At 25.9% G+C, this 21950-nt stretch overlaps 2 protein-coding genes and 2 long non-coding RNA genes across 7 annotated transcripts in view; 1 reads left to right on the top strand and 3 right to left on the bottom strand.

Annotated features, from left to right (window-relative positions):
* The window catches only part of LOC135924713 (receptor expression-enhancing protein 5-like), a 43987-nt gene that overhangs the window by 11381 nt on the left and 10656 nt on the right, over positions 1 to 21950 (top strand). For 2 of the 4 annotated variants that reach the window (XM_065459817.1, XM_065459815.1), the window contains exons 3-6: positions 9794 to 9937; positions 18153 to 18249; positions 19360 to 19498; positions 21181 to 21340. In XM_065459817.1, the coding sequence (XP_065315889.1) occupies positions 9835 to 9937; positions 18153 to 18249; positions 19360 to 19498; positions 21181 to 21340 (499 nt within the window). In that variant the 5' untranslated portion in view covers positions 9794 to 9834. Of the gene's footprint in view, positions 1 to 9793; positions 9938 to 17957; positions 18096 to 18152; positions 18250 to 19359; positions 19499 to 21180; positions 21341 to 21950 lie in introns of those variants that run through there. The other 2 variants (XM_065459818.1, XM_065459819.1) reach the window with 2 other exon arrangements.
* LOC135925545 (uncharacterized) lies at positions 131 to 597 on the bottom strand. Its single transcript, XR_010571673.1, has 4 exons — positions 491 to 597; positions 346 to 449; positions 247 to 295; positions 131 to 204 (listed from the first exon to the last, which is right to left on the bottom strand). It is a non-coding gene; the product is annotated as an uncharacterized LOC135925545 (long non-coding RNA).
* On the bottom strand, positions 8665 to 9389 carry LOC135924862 (NADH dehydrogenase [ubiquinone] 1 alpha subcomplex subunit 13-like). The gene is made up of 4 exons (XM_065459988.1): positions 9205 to 9389; positions 9086 to 9164; positions 8974 to 9045; positions 8665 to 8932 (listed from the first exon to the last, which is right to left on the bottom strand). The coding sequence occupies exons 1-4, from the start codon at positions 9293 to 9295 to the stop codon at positions 8725 to 8727; spliced, it is 450 nt and encodes a 149-aa protein (XP_065316060.1). The 5' UTR covers positions 9296 to 9389; the 3' UTR covers positions 8665 to 8724.
* LOC135924915 (uncharacterized) lies at positions 16632 to 17403 on the bottom strand. Its single transcript, XR_010571446.1, has 3 exons — positions 17263 to 17403; positions 16794 to 17145; positions 16632 to 16740 (listed from the first exon to the last, which is right to left on the bottom strand). It is a non-coding gene; the product is annotated as an uncharacterized LOC135924915 (long non-coding RNA).

Here is a 21950-nt window from a genome sequence, read left to right as displayed (position 1 = left end):
ACATAAATTTTCCAAATAATGGTAACCATTTAAATTTTGGTTTGAGTTTGTTAAAGAAGAGTTATAATTTTCATTGTAACTTGTAGATTTATCTACAAATATTATAGTTCTAATAAAATACAAAATGCATATTAACTTGAGCTTAACAATTTTTCATGCTCATGATTGTTATCAAATTGATCTTTCCATGGATATAATATACTTCTAAAAAAACAGTATAATAAATAATAATAAAATATTTTATACTGTATCTTAATTTTTTCTTTTAAGCTATCCACTCTTTTCGTGTAAGCATCTGCATAATTTAATTATTTATTTTTTTAATAATAAATTAGCAATATTTACTTTCCCAATTATAAAGTGAATTAAACCCTTTACATATCCCATTAGCCCAAATTTGAATTTCTTTTTCAATAATCTCATTATTTATTATTTCACATTTATTAGATCTATAATAACTATATTTACTTAGCTTTAGAGAATATATTACTTTTTTATACGTTTGTTATGGTGAATTGTTGAATTACTACTCATAATACAACTTGATTTTCAAAAATAATAAGGCAAATTTGTTTATGCTAACTTTCATAAAAAATTTAATAATAGAAGAATTTCGAAATATTTTGCGAAAGCTTGATTGGTTACTAGCCCTCTTAAGACCCACATTTCAGTATATTTAATTTTTATCGTATAACCTCTATTTATTTTTATAAACATATTTTTACCATTAGTAAATAAAATATAGCCATTACGGCTCTATTTTATACTTTTAAATCTTGACTAATTTTATATTAGTGAATATTTTTATTGTATTCGTTTTTTTTAAAATTGTTTATTTAATATAGAAAATATTATATTTAATAGTCCCTGAATTATTTAAGGCTATCAAAATTTTATAAATTAGATAGAGGGGAAAATGAACCTGTCGTCTTGTAGTTTATTTTTTTATTATTTAATGTTTATAACCAGGATGTGAACCCAAACCCTCATATTTTTCTTAAAACCAAACTTAGACGATTTTTAAAAGTGGAGAGCTAGAAAGTTTTAGGTGTCAAAAAATTTAGTACATGAAAAAAAAATTCAAAAATTATTTTAATTGATTTTTTTTCTTCGCATTTATCATAATTTTTTGGTTTTCATCTTATATTTTATATCTATTATGAGTGAATCTTTATACTAAGAATATATTAGTAATACATTTTATCTTGCTTTAATTTATATTAATATTAAAATTGAAATAATTTGATAATTTATTAATAAGCTATATAATAGGTATATGTTGCTTATCTGTTTTATATCAATTTTAGAAAGTGAAATATTTTAATTTTTTAGTATAGGTAAGAATATTTCATTATAAATTATATTAAGGCTATGATTATTTTGGGCAAGAAATTAATTATATGGGCAGTGTTTTAGTTATAGAAAAATAAATATTTTAGGTAAAATTTATAAATTATTGAGCAGTAACATAATTAAATAAAGTTGAGTTATAATATAATATAAAATTCATCATTATTAATTTGAAAATTATAAATATTTTGTAAAAATAAATCTTTTAATTATGAGTTATCAAGTATATTATACATAAAGCTAGCCAGGATTTTCCTAGGGGGGGGGGATTAATAAATCTGAGAGCTTTGACCTCCAGACCATTCCTTTGGGGAAATTTTGTCCCTCTTTTTTCCCGGTCTTTAACAGGGTTTTCTTAACCTCTAAAATTTATTTTTATAAGGTCAATTAATAAAAACAACACATTAATTAAAATGAAAGAAATTAAATAATATTTTTGTTTTGTAACTTTTTTATATATAAATGATTTTCCCAGAAAATATGTGTAGTATTTGGACCGATGGGTCCCCCAGTCTGAATGGGAAAAATACAGTCCGTGATCGGGGGTCCGGGATGGTCGATGACGGGATCCAGGGGGCTGGGTTTTATCGATTTAGTCATGGAATCACTTGGACAACGTAGTTAAAATAATATTTTCAAAGTTTATTCAACAAAGTAAAATCGATGTTATAAAAAATATAAATTTTCAAAACGAAAGAAAAATAATTCCACCAAAAAGGTGTTTTGTTTTCAACCTTTATAATTTTTAAAACAAAAAGGGAAAAAAAAGTTCTTATTTAATCGCGATACAATCATTCATGAAACTGGTAAGAACCAGTTTCAAATGCAATATAAAAATAAGGTATAATATATCAATTTCATAACAAAATAAAGGAAGATGGGAAAACAAAAGAAACAAGTGGAGAAAAACGTAAAGAAAAGAAATAAGTTGTACGGGACAAGGGGGGGGGGGGGAGGTAGAACATAACAATATATGCATTATAGTCATTAGTTTTAGATTAAAAAATTGTTAACTTTTGCATATTTTCCTTCAAATGATTAAGATATATGAATATATTGTCAGGGGGTGGGGAGGAGGCTAATTAAGATATTTTTTATTAACTTAAGATGATATTTTAAAAAAAGTAATATATATCTGAAGGAAGGGAGGTAGGGGTTCCGCATATGATATTATATATATAATCCAATCATAAATGAGCCCATGTGGTATATTGTGTCCATAGGCGTAGCCGGGGGGGGGGGAAGAGACATGGAAATCCCCTCCCCTTCGTTCAGAAATTTATCATTTTTTGTGAATATCATTTTAAGATAATAAAAAACATCCCCCTTAGGCCCCACTCCCTGATCCCTAACAATGCATGCATATATCTTAAACAATAATTTGAAAGAAAGAATGTAAAAGTTGATATTTTTTTATAAAACTATTTATCATAATTTATACATTTTTGGAAAAAAGCATTTGTATATAAAAAAAGTGAACCAAAAATGTTTTTTAAGAAATGGAACCAAAGATAATATTATAATTATTAATAATAGATCCATAAAATTACTAAATAATAAAATATATCAAATATAATTTTTTATAAAGTGAGTAATTTATTTATCTTAATAAAAGTAAAATATAATTAGAAAACTATTGATAAAATTAAATCATAAATTAAATAAAAAAATTAAATCACAATACAAACAGTGGAATATTATATGTTGTAGATTTACAGTATATACAATTTTATCAATTATCATGACAATCAAATAATTTTAACCAATATAGCGAATTATATATTTTACAGAAAACTATAAAATATTGATAAGGACATCAGAAAATATCATTTAAAGAGATTGTAAGATGAATAAGAACGGTCCGATTAAAATCAAAGTAATATTATGCAAGTCTGGAATTTTGTTCATAGATGAAGAAAGATTTGAACATCAATTCACTAAATGACGAGGATTACATAATATTATTTTGTCTAAAATTTTAATCGGCCCGTTTTAAAAATCAACCCAAATCGGGCATTTTAACTACACTAAAATATGATGATCCTATTATTAATATTACGCAAACCTCGACATTTTGCTAATAGATGTCCAAACCTTTGTGCCCTCTATGACCTCAATCTTAAGGCTTGCGTGATATTTTTCTGGATAAAATATTGAATTAGTAGTGTTGTTAAATAGTCGAGTTTTTACGACTCTGAACTCAAGTTGGAGTCGCAAAACTCATTTCAAATTGAGCGGCTCAATGAGCCGCATGAGTCGACTCGATGAGTCGGCTTCAGAGTCGGAAAAAATTTATTTTGAATCCGCCTGCTATTATTATTTACTCCACGATAAAATATTTAAAAAATTTAACCACTATGGTTCGAGAATTTAAATATTTTAAAATTCAAAATGACTTATGTATAGTGTTAATTTGCTTATTAAAATTTACAACCAAATTATGGGCTCAGAGCATTCAAATCTAACAATCATTTATCTTAATTATATATATATTTGTATATGCGATATCAGCTCAATAAATTTTTTAAGTCAGTTTCTGTATTGATATTCAATAGTTGATGTATCGGTATGTAGATACGTTTTTAAAAGATGTATTTAGTAATTATAAATATGGTTAACTCAGTATTTTATCCATCAAAAATATTATGCAAGCCTGAAGATTTTGCTCATAACTAGAAATCTCAAGCTAGGTAATTTTTTTGGAAAATATTTAGTTGACCATTTTTAAAAATAAGCTCAAATGGGGATATTTTGCATCACAGATGTATTTATATTTATATCCATTTTTAGACGATGAATCTGGAACCATTTACAAAGTATAGAGTAGCATAAAAAATTGTATTCCTATTAGGGATTTGTAAAACACCACCTGGCCCGGGTATATTTTCTAGTGTTGTTAAACGGCTCAATTTGAGCCGATTTTTAAAAACGGCTAACTCAATATTTTATCCAGAAAAATATTATGCAAGCCTAAAGATTTTGCTCATAGATGGCACTCCGACTCATCAAGCCGACTCTAAGACGACTCATCGAGCCGACTCTGAAGCCGATTAATCGAGCCGACTCTGAAGCCGTTTTTAAAACCAGGCTCAAATCAAGCCGTTTATCAATACAACCTATTGATTTTAATTAATATTATATATAAAAAATATCTTTAATCTAAAGTTAATAAGATTATACTTTATGATTATTATGGCTAATTAATCCTTAATCATTCATTCCTATAAATAATCAACTATAATTATTAAATGATAATTGTACTAAATTAGGCAATTAAGTTCCAATTTATTTTTGTAAAATGACTTAAAGTTTAATGATATACAAAAAATATTTTAAATTCATCGGGTATTTTTTGCTAACAAAAAAATTTCGAAGGAGACATTCAACAATAATATAAGCATTGTAGTAAAATAATTAATTATCCCGAGTCTCCCCTTTTCCCTGATCATGTTTTAATATTTTTGATATTGGCTCATGCTTTATCAGGAGAAATAAAGTTTATTTAAAAAATTTAAATAAAACCATTTAAATATATGTCAAGCTCTTATTTGTTATTTGTGTCATAATGAAGGACTTATTTTTAGGTTTATTTTAAAATTGATAACAGTAAAAAAAAATTATTATTTTTTAGTCATAATCCATTGAAGCGAGAGCGACTATATCTCGGAAAATCTGTAGTTGATTTCTATTAGAAAACACAAAGGGGAACAGTCAAAAGCTGTACTATAAAATAGTATTTTAAAAGAAATTTGCGAAAATCATAGGTGTATATTTTTAAAGTTTACATAAAGTAAAGAGAAGTCGCTTTATAATATAAAATTTAAACTACGTTTGGATTAGAAATTAGTTACTGTTTAATGGGGCTTTAGGTATGTAATATGTATATATTGTCTAAAATTAAAAGACAAGAATCTATAAATTTTATTTTTATTTTAACATTATAAGTGTAATATGAAATTGTCCCTTTTCATACAATCATACATTTAATTAAAAATATTATAATTTATAAATTATAATTATATAATTAAAAATAAAATTCTATAATTGAGTCCCCCAAAAGGAACCATAATTGTGTCTAAAAATTTCTATTTGAATTTTTTGTCGAATAAAAAGGAATTCTCTTGGTTCATTTGTGAAAAGTCGTATTTTATTAGCAAGATTTTTTAAAAACAAAAATGTTGAAGGCGAAAAATGCCCGTTAGTAGAAGTCACAACTGGAGTGAATAAAAAGTTTTTAAAATTTTTGTATTTGTTTATCTTTTTAATTTCAGCCTGTGTTATTAAATTGAAATTTATGTTTGAAGGGAATGATGAAACACACGTGTAGTCCCATATGAGTGATTTGCCGAGGGCCCAAGGTATGGTTGTCATACCATCAGGTCTTAAACCATCTACTTGAGATAAATTTGATGGTTCGAGATTGTTAGGAATGTGTGCAGCTGTTAAGCTTCTATTTATTATATGGTTTACAGCTGAGTGGCGTTGATGTCGCCCTTGACTAAAAATGCAATTTAAGCCATGTCTACCCTTTGAATCAACGGGTGATTTGCATTTGACGCAGGCATGAGGCTGTACTATATCGCAACCTAGACGTAGACCAATGGTTACTCTCAGTTGTTCATCTGATAAGAGATTACCAAGGTTGCGACTAGGGAGTGATTCTAACCATTCATGACCACCAAGTCTGTCAGATAATTGAAGGAGTTGAATGCAATCTAAAGGTGGATTGACTGATATATCTGTCTGGTATTTAGAGATTAAAGGTGTGAAAAATTTTTTGTGTGTGATGATTGATGGTAATACGGTGTTAATGGGTGTGTTTGCCTTCCATTTGTCAATAGCGTCGTCTAATAAACGATCGGTAGGGCATATGAAGCCAGAAATAATAGAATTGTTAGATAATCTAGATGATACGAATGATGATAAGGATAAAAGATTGAGCGGAAAAAAATCTAAACCTCCTAGTTTAGAAGGTAGCTGAGCAAGTGACCAATTGAATGAGTTTAAATTCATGTTTAAAATTTTTTCCAAAAATATTTTAAATTTATCCTGAATTTTAGATATGAATTCATTGTTTTTGAAAAAAGATGATGATCGGAAAATATGCATAAATTTAGGTATGTACAGGCATTTGCGAATTAAAAATAAAGATTGATGAGCTGGTAGGAGACTAAGAATGTGCTCCATACTGTAAAAGCTTTTAAAAATCTTGTTGAGAAAATCTTCCGATTTGGTCGCATTAGCTAATGGGGACCCAAGTAAGGTTAAGCTGTCAGGAGCAATGATTTTGTAGCCTTCCAACTTTTGTGGCTTATTGTTTAAGAAACATAATTCTGTTTTATTTATGTTGAGTACCAGGCCGATAGCTTGGGAATTGATTTCCAGGTGTTTTAAGGCGCTTAGTACATTAGCTGAAGGGCCACATATGGTCCCATCGTCTAAATACCATAGATTAAGATCTAGGTTAAAATTTTGTTTAATTTGGTAGATGAGATGATGGATTCCAAAACAAAAAAGAAGAGGTCCTAATGGATCCCCTTGTTGGATGCCCTCTTGGGATAAAATCTGATAAGATCCATATGTCAAAGGCGTCTGAAAACCATATGAGGATTCAATAAATTTAGAATAACAGGGAAATGTTTCATAGAAGAATTTTAAAAATGAGGTACGATGTAGGCTATTGAAGGCATTTTTAAAATCTAGTTTACATATTACAGAATCAGGTGGTGGGTTTTCTAAGTAAATTCTTAATGTATGAGCCGCTATTTCACAGCCAGTGTAAGCTATTGTGGAATAAACATGGGCTATCTTCAAATTGTGCAGCGGGTATAACAAGATGGAACTCTTTTTATAACTCCATGAAATTAATAGATCGTCTTATTAAGGAGAATTGAAAATTTGACGAATCTTATGATAAATCGGAATTATATAGATTTTCAGATAACGACAAGTCGTTCTTGGATGAATATTGTATAGTTAATGGTAATTAAAATATGATATGTATGTATATGATAAACGATTGCTACTTTCAATTTTAGAGATACAGTTCAAATATTGCTTACAATTTATGGTGATTATCTTTTATTTTCAATAGATTCAAACACATCTATAAAGATGTATATACTATCCATAACAACTGCTAGTTAAATTGGATTGGCCCTGGATAAAATTAAAGGTCAACAAAGGAAGAATATTAGAACTTATTTCCAGTTTGAGAAAAGATCTTGATAAAAAAAGAGCAGACTTAATTCCTTTATCCAACACACATACCAAAATATTTTCTGATAAAGATAAATATTTTTTTTAATGAGGAAATGAATGAAGATCCTTGTGAAGATGATCTATTAAGCTTTTATCAGAATAATCTATAAATAATTTTAATAAATTCCCTGAATTAAAATTTTTATTGATTAAATATAATTCAACTCTTCCATCCTCTGTGTCAATTGAACGTGTTTAACACGGCGAAAGCTGTGTTGAGCTCTAAACACTTTTGTTTGTCTGATCAAGATTTTGAAAATCAATTGTTGCTAAAAATAAATAAAAAATTGTTACAAAAAGATGTTATCTTATGAATAATATATTATTTTTGTATAATTTTATTTATACTATATATTGTAGAAAAAAAATTTTGTATATAATATTTAATTCGTAACGAGTAACCCATTTTTTTGAATAGTCTGTAATTACATGTTCCTTTTTTAAAAACGTAACGAAGACGTAACAAGTAATAGTAATAGGTTTCTTTTTTGTAGTAACGTTTTGTATTTTTTCACAAGTTTAAAGTAGTTAATTGCCTATATAATTTAGCATAAAATTTTTGTATAAGTATTTATTATAAAATAAAAAAATAGATTTTTTTTTTATTTAAGCTGACTTCTTTTTTCTATTATCTTTCATGATAACTTTATTGTTATACAGAATAGGAAGTGCATTTTTAAATTATCTTGATTTCCAGTTAACAATAATGCTCTTTAAATAACTAGATCCTGCAGTTAAAAGATAATCTTTTAAATATTCTCCAACTAATCATTTTATTAATTTTTATTCAGAGCTTCTTAATCCCCACTACTTTCCTCAGAACAATGGCATATAATATCATATTTCTTGATTTATTTCATACTTATAACGTTTTAAATGTATATTATAATTTGTTGAACAAAAAAATATCCTTCACCAATATTATTTTCTTTACTAGAGAAAACCAAATCAAATTAATTTTACCTAAAATTATGTAGACTACAGTTGATTATAAAGATATAAGTAACACTGATGTTTGATATAATTTCAAATTTTATTTTAAATTATCTTGTTCTAAATATAAAATCCATAATAACATACAATAAATATATTGAAAAAATTAATTTACATATCTTAATGAAGGATATCAAAATATGCATCTGAACCATAAGCATTTGTTGTAGAAAGATTATAAAATTCTTCATAATTTGGAGGGAAATATTCATTGGGAGGGAGTGTTTTGTAAATTTTTTCCTTGTATAATTTACCAGTCTCCCAATCAGGAATATCTTTCATTAATTCTTTTTCAGCTTGAAACTTATTTTTTAAGTGTCTCAAAAACCTATAAAATGATTATAGATAAGATATATTTTTATTTTAAACAATCTATCATTTTCAGCAGCATATAATGGCATTAATGATATCTTAGCATCATTAATATCAGATAGTAATAATCTATAAATAAAAGTTATCTTAGTTTATTAATTATAAATACTGTTTATATTCTTTATTTTTTTGAAGGGCAAACACTGTAAATAATTGACTAAGTGCATAAGTTCCCAACCAAAACCACCCTAGTATGATGATAAGTATTTGTTTAATGTTTTAATTTACCATTATATTTCTTAACACCAGGTTGCCGAACAAATGTGGTAAACTTATAACCACCATCAGGTGGCATATCTTGTTTATAAGTTACTACCATTTGCGAGAAGCACTATTTCATAATTTCATATTATTTCTACAGCTATTTTGCTAAGATAAGAAAATTGATAACTTGTTAAACATCTTGTGACAGATTTATATATGACATTTATAAACTAACATTTGATATCTGTCAAATATTGATAAAAATATTATAAATTTACTGTGCAATTATTATTATTTTTTAAAATAAATGTCTAATATGTTGTGTTCTGATATGGAACAGAGGAATTTTAGCGTTTCTGTTCTGTTCTCGTTTTGATCGATAGTTTAGGCGCATATCTTGGATTATGGGGAAGGGGGAAGGGTAATTTTTTATATAAAAATGTATTAGAACTAATCATCATAATAACAATGCAACTTATTGGTTTTATTTCACATTATTGATGCCCAATGATATATATATATATAATTGTTGATGCCATAATTATATATTCACATAATTATGAATCCATAATATATGAAACATATATATATATATATAATACAAAAAATTTAGAATCAAATCATTTTAGAAACTATTCCCGTTAGATGACCTGAATGCATTCTTTTGCCCCTAATCATATTCGCCAGAAGTCACCTTACCCAATTCTGCACCAACTTTATCGCCAATTGTACACAGACAGCTCACATGGTGCTAAAAGTTGAACAAATTTCAAATTATATTATACTTTAAAATAATCACCATTTTATGCTTGTAAACTAAATGGTATTTATACCGTTTCATATACGTTTCAAGTAAATAGAATTTTTGAAACAAGGTAAATGTCATTTGTTTAACATGTAGACCATAATATAGCGTTTACAACTGACTTCTATTTACATACATTGAAATTTAAATAGTATTAAATATCGCAAACATGAGATTTAAAAAAATATATATTTTTACTGGTTAAACTTCAATTTTCTATAACTACCCTCCAATAGAAAGAGGGAATTGGATTTCTTAATTCGTTGAAGATATAATAATTTTTACAGTAAATGTTTTGCCAATTTAAGGAAAACTTGATAAGTTTTTTCCTCCGAATGTTTTTAGTAGCTAATTTATAGCAATTAAAGTATCCTGATAGTTTATTTTAAAAGAATGTGTATGAAAATTTTATTATTCATTTAAAAAATGCAGATTATCATAATAAGAATTTTAAAGATGTAAATTGTTAAATGATGTGATATAATTTTTATTAGTAGGCGCATGTTTATAGATTCTTTTATGATGCTCCTTTTTGTGTTTATTCTTTTTCTACTTACAATTTATTAACTTACACAAAAATATGAAATGCGTTTTTTTCTGGTTTCTAATTTTTCTACTTTTTATATAATTTCCTGTTTTTTTTTACAATTATAAATTATAGGGTTGATAATGATGACCTGATATTGTTCTGAGGGGTGCAGTTAGAATCTCGAGATTTTCATGGGAATTTGTTTCATTTTCGATTAAATAGGCTTAAACTAAAATAACGTAAAAATTGTAAAATGACTCTTTTTTTTACTTTCGCGACAATTTATATTTTATTGCACCTTTTATTTTTCCTGTATAAAAGACACGGTTTTATGTTTACGATCCTTTTGTAGGGTAGTAATAAATTAAGTTGAATCACGATACTCAGAATATGATCCTAGTTATTTTCGATTTTGGCAAAGTGCCAAAACTTTTTTATTATTTTACTCATAACTTTCAATCTTTGATTCCTCCCTGTCTGGTTTAAAGATTATAAATAAATTATGCAGTATATATTGGCATATGTTTTGGATTTTTGCTGCAAGTCATTCTTCTAGCTTACACCTTTCTTATTTTACTTATAACTCACTAATCTTTAATTAGTGTTGTTAAAAAGCCCGCTGGTCGATTTTAAAAACCGGCCCGATTAAGATTTTAACCAAAATAAAATTACGTAAGCCTAAAGATTTTGCACATAGCTGATAGAATGAGTATCTCTCTGCTAAATCTCGATGCTTACATAATATTATTTTAGCTAAAATCTTAATCGGGCCGTTTTGAAAAATCGACCCAAATCGGGTTTTTTAACAACACTACCTTTAATTGCTAAGGTGTCTGGTTTGAAGATTATTTAGGCCAAATTAGACACTAAATAGTGCTATAATTTTTAAATTTTGCTGAATTAGTATATGTTGTTGTCTAAAATATCCATGTTGGTTTAGTATTAAATTTGTAGTCTATAAAATTTTTCTCTATCTTTACTCATAGCGAAATATTGAACATCAATATAAATAATCACTAAAGTTTTTACAAAAAAATGTTCTTATATGTATATAAGTTTAACAAAAAATGTTCTTTATATATCCATTGAAAAATAAATAAATCATAAAAAAATAATCAATCGTAAAATGAAAAAAAAATGTTCTTCGTTTAAAATTAAATTTAACTTAAGTGATTTATTCATTCATACATTTAACTTATCTATTATGTTTCATATTCGATCAATTTATTATTAACCTATTAAATTATTAATATAATAATAAAGATGTTTAAATTCATAGTTAGTTAGTTCTTAAAATTTTAAATAAAATAAAATTTTAAATATGGTGGCAAGCTGACTCCAAGGGTTCTTCCTTTTTACTTGAAGAGGTTCTTCCTTTTTCTATGAAGGTGATCGTAAACTTATAATATCAGTTTGGATAAATAAAGTAAAAGGATATTTATAAAATAAAAATATAATAAAAAATATAAATGTTTTGTTTCAATATTTTGTTTGATAAAAGAAACTAAATAATAAAAAACAATTTAAAAATTATATAGTAAATTTTTACATAAATTTAGTAAAACTTTTTTATAAAAAGAAAATGTCTTTTCCCAAATTTAAAGGTGCTATGCATTCATATAATTTAAAAGTTAGCGATATCTTTGCAACAAGCAAACTGAACAGTAGATATAAGGCACTTTTATTAACTAATAATTTACCCGATAGTATCTATAGCAAAGTTAGGGCCACATCGACAGATGAGGAGTTTAAGTCTCCAGACGCTTTATTAGAATTTTACAAAAATAAGGGCATAAATCTTATTAATATATAAATTATTCTACATAAAATTAACACATAATTCATGATGATAATGTATATTTAAAGAAATTCTAGTAACTTAGGAAAACAGTGATAATGCAAATATACCTATAATATCACATAATGAAATCTTAAAAGAATATTATAATAACTATAAAAACAATGGTGTGTAAACCTTATAAATAAAAAAAAATCAATACTCATAAAATTAACGAGTGAAATTCTTGAAGATTGTATATTATTTAAAGAAATTCTAGTTAATAAAGAAAACTATGATAATAATAGAAATATAACACATAATGTAAATAAAGTGGATGAAATTCCCAAATATAAAATTTTGAAAATAGTTGAATCCAAATCATATTTTAAGGATAAAATTTATGAAGAAAATAGTATTTATAATCGTATTTCAATTAAAGATGAAAGGATTCAAATTTAAAAATTCATTGAAATTTTAAGGAGGGAGAAACTCTATTCTCTGCTTTTCTTCTTTGATCAATATATTTCATTAAAAATAAAAACTTTAATTTATAAATAAAATTTCGAAGTTATCATCAAATGTAAAATTGATAAAATATGATTAAGCTTATATAAAATTAAAATTACTAAAAGGTGATATAGCTAACACGCGCCAAATTAATATTAAATAAACTTTAAGATGAATATAAAACACGACTACAATTAAAATACATGTAAAACGCAATTTCTATAAATTAATTATTCCGACATAATTCAATAATTCCCATTCATTCTAAAATCATTCACATACTGGAAATCTTCGCACATATTCAATAACAAATAATGATAATATATAATGAGAACGAGGACAGATAGGATACGTACTATAGAAGGATGAGAACGTTAACGTCAAATAAAGTGGACAACAAGCAAGCAAACCGTTAAGCAAAGATTTGAGCAACTTGCGCGCAAAATCGAAAACATACAACGATTTTTTTTAATGCCCAGCGAGAACCTAGGCGGGGCTCTTTTCCATCAGCTTCAAAGTGAAATAGAACTGCTTCTAGTTCCCTTTTAGAGGTATCGGCAGTGATTCCTATAAGCAATTCAGGATTAAAAATAGTTAATGTTGGAGGTTGATTATCAATAGTTTTAACTCGTCGAAACTTTTCTTGTGTTCATTTTTCCATGGCCATTCCTATATGTTTATCATCTAATATAATGAATTGGCTAAATGCACGAAATTGTTTAAAAATTTTCTGTAATAACTGGCCATGCCCAGAAATGTTGTGAGTTCGTCCTGAGATTTTGGCTCCGGCATATTGGTTATAGCTTTGATTTTGTCTCGATTAGGGTGTATACCCTCTGCGTCAATGTCATGTCCTAAAAATCTGACGTTGGTTTGCATGAATACGCTTTTTGCAAAATTGGGCGTGAGACCATGTTTTAATATTCTTTCAAAAACTTTATTTATGTTTTCTGTATGTATTTCGTCGCTCTCATCCTTTATTAAAAGATCGCCAATATAAAATAAAACGTTAATATAAACTAAAAATAAAATCTTTTTTTATAAGAATAGATATGAACGAATTTGATATAATCGAAAAATTTAGGTTAATATTTAAAAGCAATTTTATTAAAGTTATATAAATACAATATTTTTATATGTGGTATTACATCAGACATCAAATATATACTTATTAAAATCAATTGACCATAATATATGGTATTAAATAGACGCCTCCAACAGTAAAATATAAACATTTAAATCATGTAACTAAAAACATTTAAATATTATTTTACAAACATGTAACTAAAATATAAACAATTAAGTATTATTTTACAAACATGTAACTACAAAAATAATTCTTTTTAATATATTAAATTAAAGATTTAGATAGTCTGTCGTAATAAATTAAGTTAAATCACTATTACCCTAACACTTCACAATTTTAAAGGAGAATTACCCTGCCAACGATTCTACCAGGTGGCAATGGCAATTCGACCCAATTACAATATTATGTGCTTTAATAAACAACTGATTTTCATTATATATCAAGAAAATTTTAATTATCGAACAGACATTTATTTCATAAATTACTAAGAGGAAATTAATCTTATAATTAAAAACAAAAATCCTTCCGAACATTTACGAATATAGGTTCATTTAAGATTCTGGTTCAGACAAAATAAAACTTATCCGTGAGGTTTGTTTTGTATAAAATATTAATATAGGTTTGTTTTGGATTTTTAAAAACCGAATTGAACCTTCATATTAGGGATGCAAAATCGCTTTGAGCCAACTTTTAAAAACGGCTAACTCGATATTTTTTCAGAAAAATATTACCTAAGCCTCCAGGGCCATCTGTAAAAATTTTCAGGCTTGCTAATATTTTTCTGGATAAAACACTGAGTTAGCCGTTTTTAAAAATCGGTTTAAATGGAATGATTTTGCATTACTACTTCACATATACACTTTTAAAAATTATTTATATTTATAGAGAAGCATATTTTTCAAATTTATCAATCTCTAAAACTCATTTATAAAGCCACTAACGTTTTATTATTATTGCATCTGTAAAATAAATAGTATTTATTAACTATATAACATAAATAATTATTTTTACTGTTAAGCCATTTAAAATATTATCAAGCTTCTCTTCCCTCAAATTATATCTATAAAAAACTAATATTTCTATGGTTAAGATATATGCATTTATTTGGGTAGCTGGCACCGTCAAGATTGATTAATGATTATTTTTGAAACAGTTATAAGGTCCAAAAGTCAAAAGATTCGGTTCAGATTCAAGTGACAAAATATATAATGGCTCAGGTTCGATACGAGTTCGGTAAATTATACCGGTTTAACGGTTGAGGTTTGGTTTAAATTCAGAGTTCCCTATAATTATTCGTTATATTTACTTCTACCTGGTTAATTTATTTTATCTTATATTCAAAGGTCCTTATAGATATAATTTAAACAAGATCTATTTTCTGATTAATTTTATTATAAATGAGAAAATTGACATAATGGCTATACAGGAACTTATAGTTTGGATACCCAGAAAGCAGTATTTGGAGATTATTTTTGATACCAACAAAAAAGAAGTTGTTCGGATATAGAGTAGTGTTAAGCAAATACAAATAAATTAACAAATTTACTCTTCTTTCATAAAGATTCATTAATTTATACATTAACACAAATAAAAACCCACGAGACTACTGATAATGAAGCCCCCCCCCCTTCGCAGATTTAACCATTTGAGGAGCAGAAATTAATAAAGTTTTATTTTTATTTATATAAATAATTTAATATAATATAATTTACATTTTTCAAAAATATTTTAAATAAATAAGAGGTATTATATTTGTACCACCTCCTCCAGCCACATCAGGAAGAGTAGTAATTTCAAAAAATAATTAAATAAAGAGGAATTTGCATTGATTGCACCTCCATCTTGTTAAATTAATGGTTTTAAAAATATAAAATCTTATCTTTTGACCTATATGATTAACTCCTGTTTTCGAATATAAACATTATATAACTTGCGTAGTAAATTGGACTAATTAAAAACATATTGGTGGTTTCAGATAGAGTAGCTCGCGCTAATGGCAGAAATATGATTATATTTCAAAAATGCATTGTGCCCCTCAAAGGGTTAAAGATGAATTTTTTCTTCCTGTTTCATCTAAAGAACATCATGGGTTATTGCCCAGAAAATATAATTTTATTATTCTGAGCGATCTATATAATAATTAGATAAAAATTTAATTGGAAAAATATTATAGGCAATGCCATTATATTGCACAAACTTTATAAAACTTACATTTTCTGAACGAAGTTCATTTCAAAGATTTTCTTTTTATATGAGAGTTGGTTCATAGATTTCAAGTAATAACATAGCAACATCTCTTATAATAAAATGGCGAGAAAGTATTTGGTGATTAAAGAAAAGAAAACATGTTGAAAAAAATAACCATTGTTAAACCACCCAACCAAAACATATAATCTTATTTATCACTATAAAAACTATTTTATTTTTTTAAATTTTCTTAGGGAATCTCATAATTATCATATATTTGTAATATAAAAAGGCAATGGTTAAAAAGAAGGAAATCAACTGTCCAAAAATTTAATTGAAATTTAAATAGACACTCTTTTAATTTCGACTGAACTTTTTATGTTTTTCAAGGAAATATTTATTTAATACAGGATTGATGTAGATGAGATCAATTTTAATATTGCAACTAATATTATTTTTACTGTGTATATTTCACAAATAATTGTAAATGCGTGATAATAGCATATAATACTTGAAGTGAAAATTTGTATATAAATATATTTTATTATATCATATGAGACAATAATATAGATACAAATAAATAGAGAGCAAACATGAAAATAACATTTTTAAAAATATATACCCAAAAATAAATAAACATTTATTTTTAAATATTCACACTGATACTAATACATTATAAAGAAAATAATATATGTACATATAATCAAAAAATATTTACCTTAAAATTCTTTCCAAAACCTATGCTTAATCAGTATTATCTTTCATCAGAAATTGGCCACCGACCGATTCAACTGATTACAATTTTATCAACTTCAAATTCCATTCTAACATAACGATTAAAATTCTATAGTAATAATATCAAGATGTGATAAAGCAAGTAAAATAATAATTAATATTTTTGCAGATACGAATTTGATGCTAGATGCGGAGTTCCCCCTTTTCATATGAAAAATAAATTTTATAACTTAAGGTTGATATTAGACGCTTAGTCTGACATCTCAAGCTTTGGATCAAACCAGGATCGAAGTAACCTGCTACACCAAAGTTCAAATATCTAAACTCTCAGCCACCTAATGTTTAAAATATAGAAATATTTTAAATATAAAAATTTATTAAATATTAATGCAATTATAATTCACACAAACGGAAAATAATTTCTATTTAAAAGATTTTTTTTATACGCTCACTTAAGAGGAATGGCTGTTACTATAAAATAACGTCTTTTCAACTAATTTAAAAAAAATAAGTCTTTTAAATGAATTGAACAATTGGGTTCATATAATTGGTTAAATGTTGGTCACTTTGCTCCCTCTAGTCAAGTGGTTGTAAAATGTTTTACAACACTCAAATAACGGTTAAAGTGATATTCACATTAATTGATTTATTACTGATAGTGTTTATAAAAAAAATCTGTCATATTTCATAAATACTTGTAAACACCCCTTATTTATCAACTATTTTAATTAATGAAAGGCAAAAAATATTATTTTTTTTAATTTAAGTTATCATTGGGATTCTGCAAATTGCAAATAGAAAGAAAGAAAAAAGAGATTAAGAGAATGCCTAAAATAAGAAACCATATTATTATAATTCAATAAATTGGCAATTTATTAAAGAAAATTTCTTGAAGGGTCTGTACATCCTCAAGATATACAGATGATTCCAATTCAAAACGCTGACAATTTTAATATTGTTTTATTTTTACGGGTTAAACTTGATTTTATCATTATTCTTTTTAATGATAAAGTAGTGAGTGTATTACGTTTCAAAATTCAATGATGCAATTATATGTAAGGAAGATTATTTTAAACGTCATTCAAATTAAAATTTAATCAATCTTTTCATTAAACATATTTTTACTTTCTTTCATTTATATAAATAACTCTTATATCATTCTGATTCATAGTAGAATCTAATTCTTAATGTTTTGTTTTATACTTAATATATTTAATTGAACTGTATGAATCTCCAAGCGCGATAATGGATTTATTTAACATTAACTATCACATTATATTCTTCGGTAAAAAAATGAATAAATATAGTTTCATTTGCATATCTTACTTTTAAATTTTGATAGGATCGATGGCAGTTTTAATGGTTTATCAGATACTCATTGGACACGGAGCGACTCTGGTCAGCGCATTCACAGGATTTTTATACCCGGTTTATTCCTCGTAAGCATCTATAATATCTTATTGTACACAATTTAAAAAAGGAAGTTTATCTTAAGTTCTGTTATGGAGGGATATTAAAACCCCAATGGTCTCATAATATTATAGGTAGAGAACTTTTATAAATAGATATATTTTTCTATCAATCGTGAGGATCAAGGGCATCCATAAACTTTTTCAGTGAGGAGAGCATACATTTATTTTGGATACGACTATAAAAAAGGTTTTGTTTATTGCAAGAAAACATTTAGTGTGCTATGTTAATAGTGTAATATAAGTTTAATGTTTAACTAAAAGCTTTGGTTTTTGTTTTTCCACAAACCATGTTCGTTTCTTCTTATAAAATTAGTTATTTAATATTGTTTATTTAAATTATACATAAACATATTATCTTTATAATATGTTCCTAATAATAAATTTAATTAACTGAATAAAATTCAAATAACTGGAAAGATGCATCTATTAATAATCTACAGGCCTTATTTTTCAAGCCCGGCTTGGCTAAAAAAAATTTTCAAAAAGATTTCTCCGGTCCGACTCGATCTCGAACGAATTTTTATTATTTATCCAGAAAAACCAGAAATTATAATGTCCGGCTGGCCCGACCTGAATTTATTGTATAGAAATTCATTTTTTTAAAGTTTTTGAATAATTATATTTCAAAATTTAAGCCCGACCAAATTTTTTTAAAATATATTAAGTCTGACCAGTCCGAACTAAATTTTAAATATTAAGTCCGACCCGTCTGAATCTAAATTTATCCTATTTTAGTAGATCCAGCAGCTATATTATTGAAACACGATTTAAACAATTAAATTTCTAGCCATATTTTTCATTTTTTTAGAAGGGGCATCTGCCTCTTTGGTAATGCCTCATGGGCTATTATAAAGATAAATGTTATATTCAGTAGTCTTGAGTTCATATAGTGATTTTATTATCAAATTTTTTTTGAAAAAAGAAATGAACGATGTTAAAGTTAAGTTAATATTTTATAATTGGTAGCTTATTTTATCTTAGTTAATATTTTAATTAATCAAAACAAGTGAACCTTAAAAATTTTTTTTTTACGCACGAGTTTATTCATTTAAAATCAATTCAAAATATTTTAAAAAGAGTAAGAATGATTGAAGGCAAAGATGAAGAAGGAGCCAAAAAATGGCTAGCTTATTGGGTAGTGTACGCATCTTTCAGCTTTTGTGAATATCTGTGTGGAACGTTTTTAGAATGGTTCATGATGTATTATTTGTTTAAGGTAATATAGAAATACATTTATAACATTCTCTCTTTTTTAGCGTAATTATTTTAGTCTTTATATTCCCAACTATTAACATTTTTATTATTTTCTTTTCAATATGAAACATTAATTCACAATTATTTGTTAAAGTAGCACGTTACTTTTTTTGTAACTATACTAATATCGCGCTACTTCTTGAAAAGCAGCGATAATTTTATTCTAACCTTATCATATATTCTTAATAGAAAAATTATTAAATTGATACTTCATGTCTAATTTAGCTTTAGAAATTTGCCTAAAATATATTGAAGAAGGCTAAATTTCCACCCACGATCAAATTTTGTGGTGAAGAAAAAGAAACATTATGATAAGGTCAAATTGACCTGATAAAGGAATTGCATTTGTTATAATTGATAAGGTCACAGACTGAAATGATTTCCATATAGAATTACAAAACTATAATATATTTAAAGATTAATTCCTTAGAAAACATTATTAACTCAACCAAAATTATCTTATTTTTTATATTTGTAAATTTCAAAAAGATAATGATGCCTAAACTTGCTGTATCTCTCCGTATATATGGTTTATCCAAAGTTCATAAACAATATTCTAATTTTATTACAAAAGAGATATAATTAATTTTTATCAATTTTTTTTATTCAATAAACGTGAAAAGTGTGAAAAATATAACCATAGTAAAATATCACACTAGTCTTGATAAGTTATTAAAATAGAAAATATTTAAAATAGAGATGGATGCCACCGATGATATAAACTAAAATGCATTAGATGAGTTCTTTTAATTCTTAATAATAAATTTAAAATATGATGTGCTTTGTAGATTTATTTAGATAAAGATCATCAAATTTTATGATTCATAATAGCAACTTTTAAAAAGTTTATTTTCTAGTTTGTTTATCATTATACATAATATGTTTTTGAAGAATTGCGTTAAATAACATTCTTTACATAGTTAGATAAATCATTCAGAATTGTAATATAATAACTTTTTTATTCTTTCTACTTATTATTACAATTACAATTTAATTATTCATGATAAAATAAATTACATTTTTCTTTTTTTTATTAATATGAATTACATTTTTTTATAAACCAAAAAAAATGTTCCTTTTATATCTTTTTAAAACAATAAATAAATTATGAAATAACCAATTATATAAAATGAAAATGTTCGTTTAAATTTGAATTTAAATTGATAAAATAAACTCGATCACTTATTTAAGTTAATACGATAAAATAAAACGTTAATATAAAATAATCTCGATCACTTATTTAACAGTTTTATCTTTTATATCCATGATATTTGGGATATATATCATACAGACTAGGCATTTAAAAAGAATAAAATATAAATAAAAATTCTACGTTTTCCCTTATTAATGACGGGTAAATTTTTAAAATTGTTCTCTCTGTTGCAATATTGGAAAATGAGGATATTCCAGTACAATCTTCAGCCAATTATATATTTTTTATTATTATAAATAACGTAAAAATTAATGAAACTACTTTTTACAAATGGAAGCTTTTACTGCGCTATTTTAAAAAATAATTAAATCGCGGTAGTGGCAACGGTATTTTCAAAAGTAGGATTTAACAACACTAACCTCGCCTATATTAATATAGATAAACCATTTTAAAAAAAAATTAATTTATCTCTGAATATATTATCTCATTAGGTATGTTTCTTGGTGTGGTGCTTGTTGCCTATCGAAAATAATGGGTCAATGATAATATACAATCAAGTCATAAAACCTTTACCTTTGTTTAGAAATTCGGAGGCCGCTGTGGATATTAATGCATTGAGAGTAAAGAAAATATTACAGGATAGTTTGTTCGGTATATTAATATTTAAAAACATTTTTTGAAAAATTTCTTTTAACTCTTTTTTCAAAAATTATTAGAACTTATATTAAAACATTATCATTGATATTTGGCCTATTAACCCATGTTTTTTCAGTTATCTTTAAAAATATTCAATGACATCGCTAGAAGAAAAGGGGGGCGGGGGGTGTTTATTATGCCTCAATTTAATATATACGCTGAAACATTTATTTGTTTTTGGACCACATCTGAAATAAAAATATGTAATTCTTTTAGGTAACAACATTGGAAACAAGGTGTTGAACCAAACTGCAAAATAAAACGTTTCAATTTTTTGATAACTAAGCTATTATAAGAAAATTTAAAAATCAAGAATTAACAATTTTTTTAGAAATCCGGATAAAATAGATTGGTGTTTTGGAAATCATTTCTTACCAAACTTTGTTAATTTTTTTATTAGTCGTTGAGTGTATAGTTGTAATAAGGAAAGATAATTCCCTGGAAAAACAACCTGCAATTTTTAAAACATATATTTTCCGGGTGAGATATTTTATTATTTTCAACCTCGATAATAATTGCTCGTGAAAAAATAAAATTATTTCAAAATCATAATTCTAAAGTTCAA

The sequence above is a fragment of the Gordionus sp. m RMFG-2023 genome, chromosome 2 (genome assembly GCF_954871325.1).
Source record: "Gordionus sp. m RMFG-2023 chromosome 2, tfGorSpeb1-WG-v2, whole genome shotgun sequence".
Taxonomy (NCBI): domain Eukaryota; kingdom Metazoa; phylum Nematomorpha; class Gordioida; order Chordodea; family Parachordodidae; genus Gordionus; species Gordionus sp. m RMFG-2023.
The sequence above is the reverse complement of the archived record's forward strand: the minus strand, read 5'-3'. Positions and strand labels throughout refer to the sequence as shown.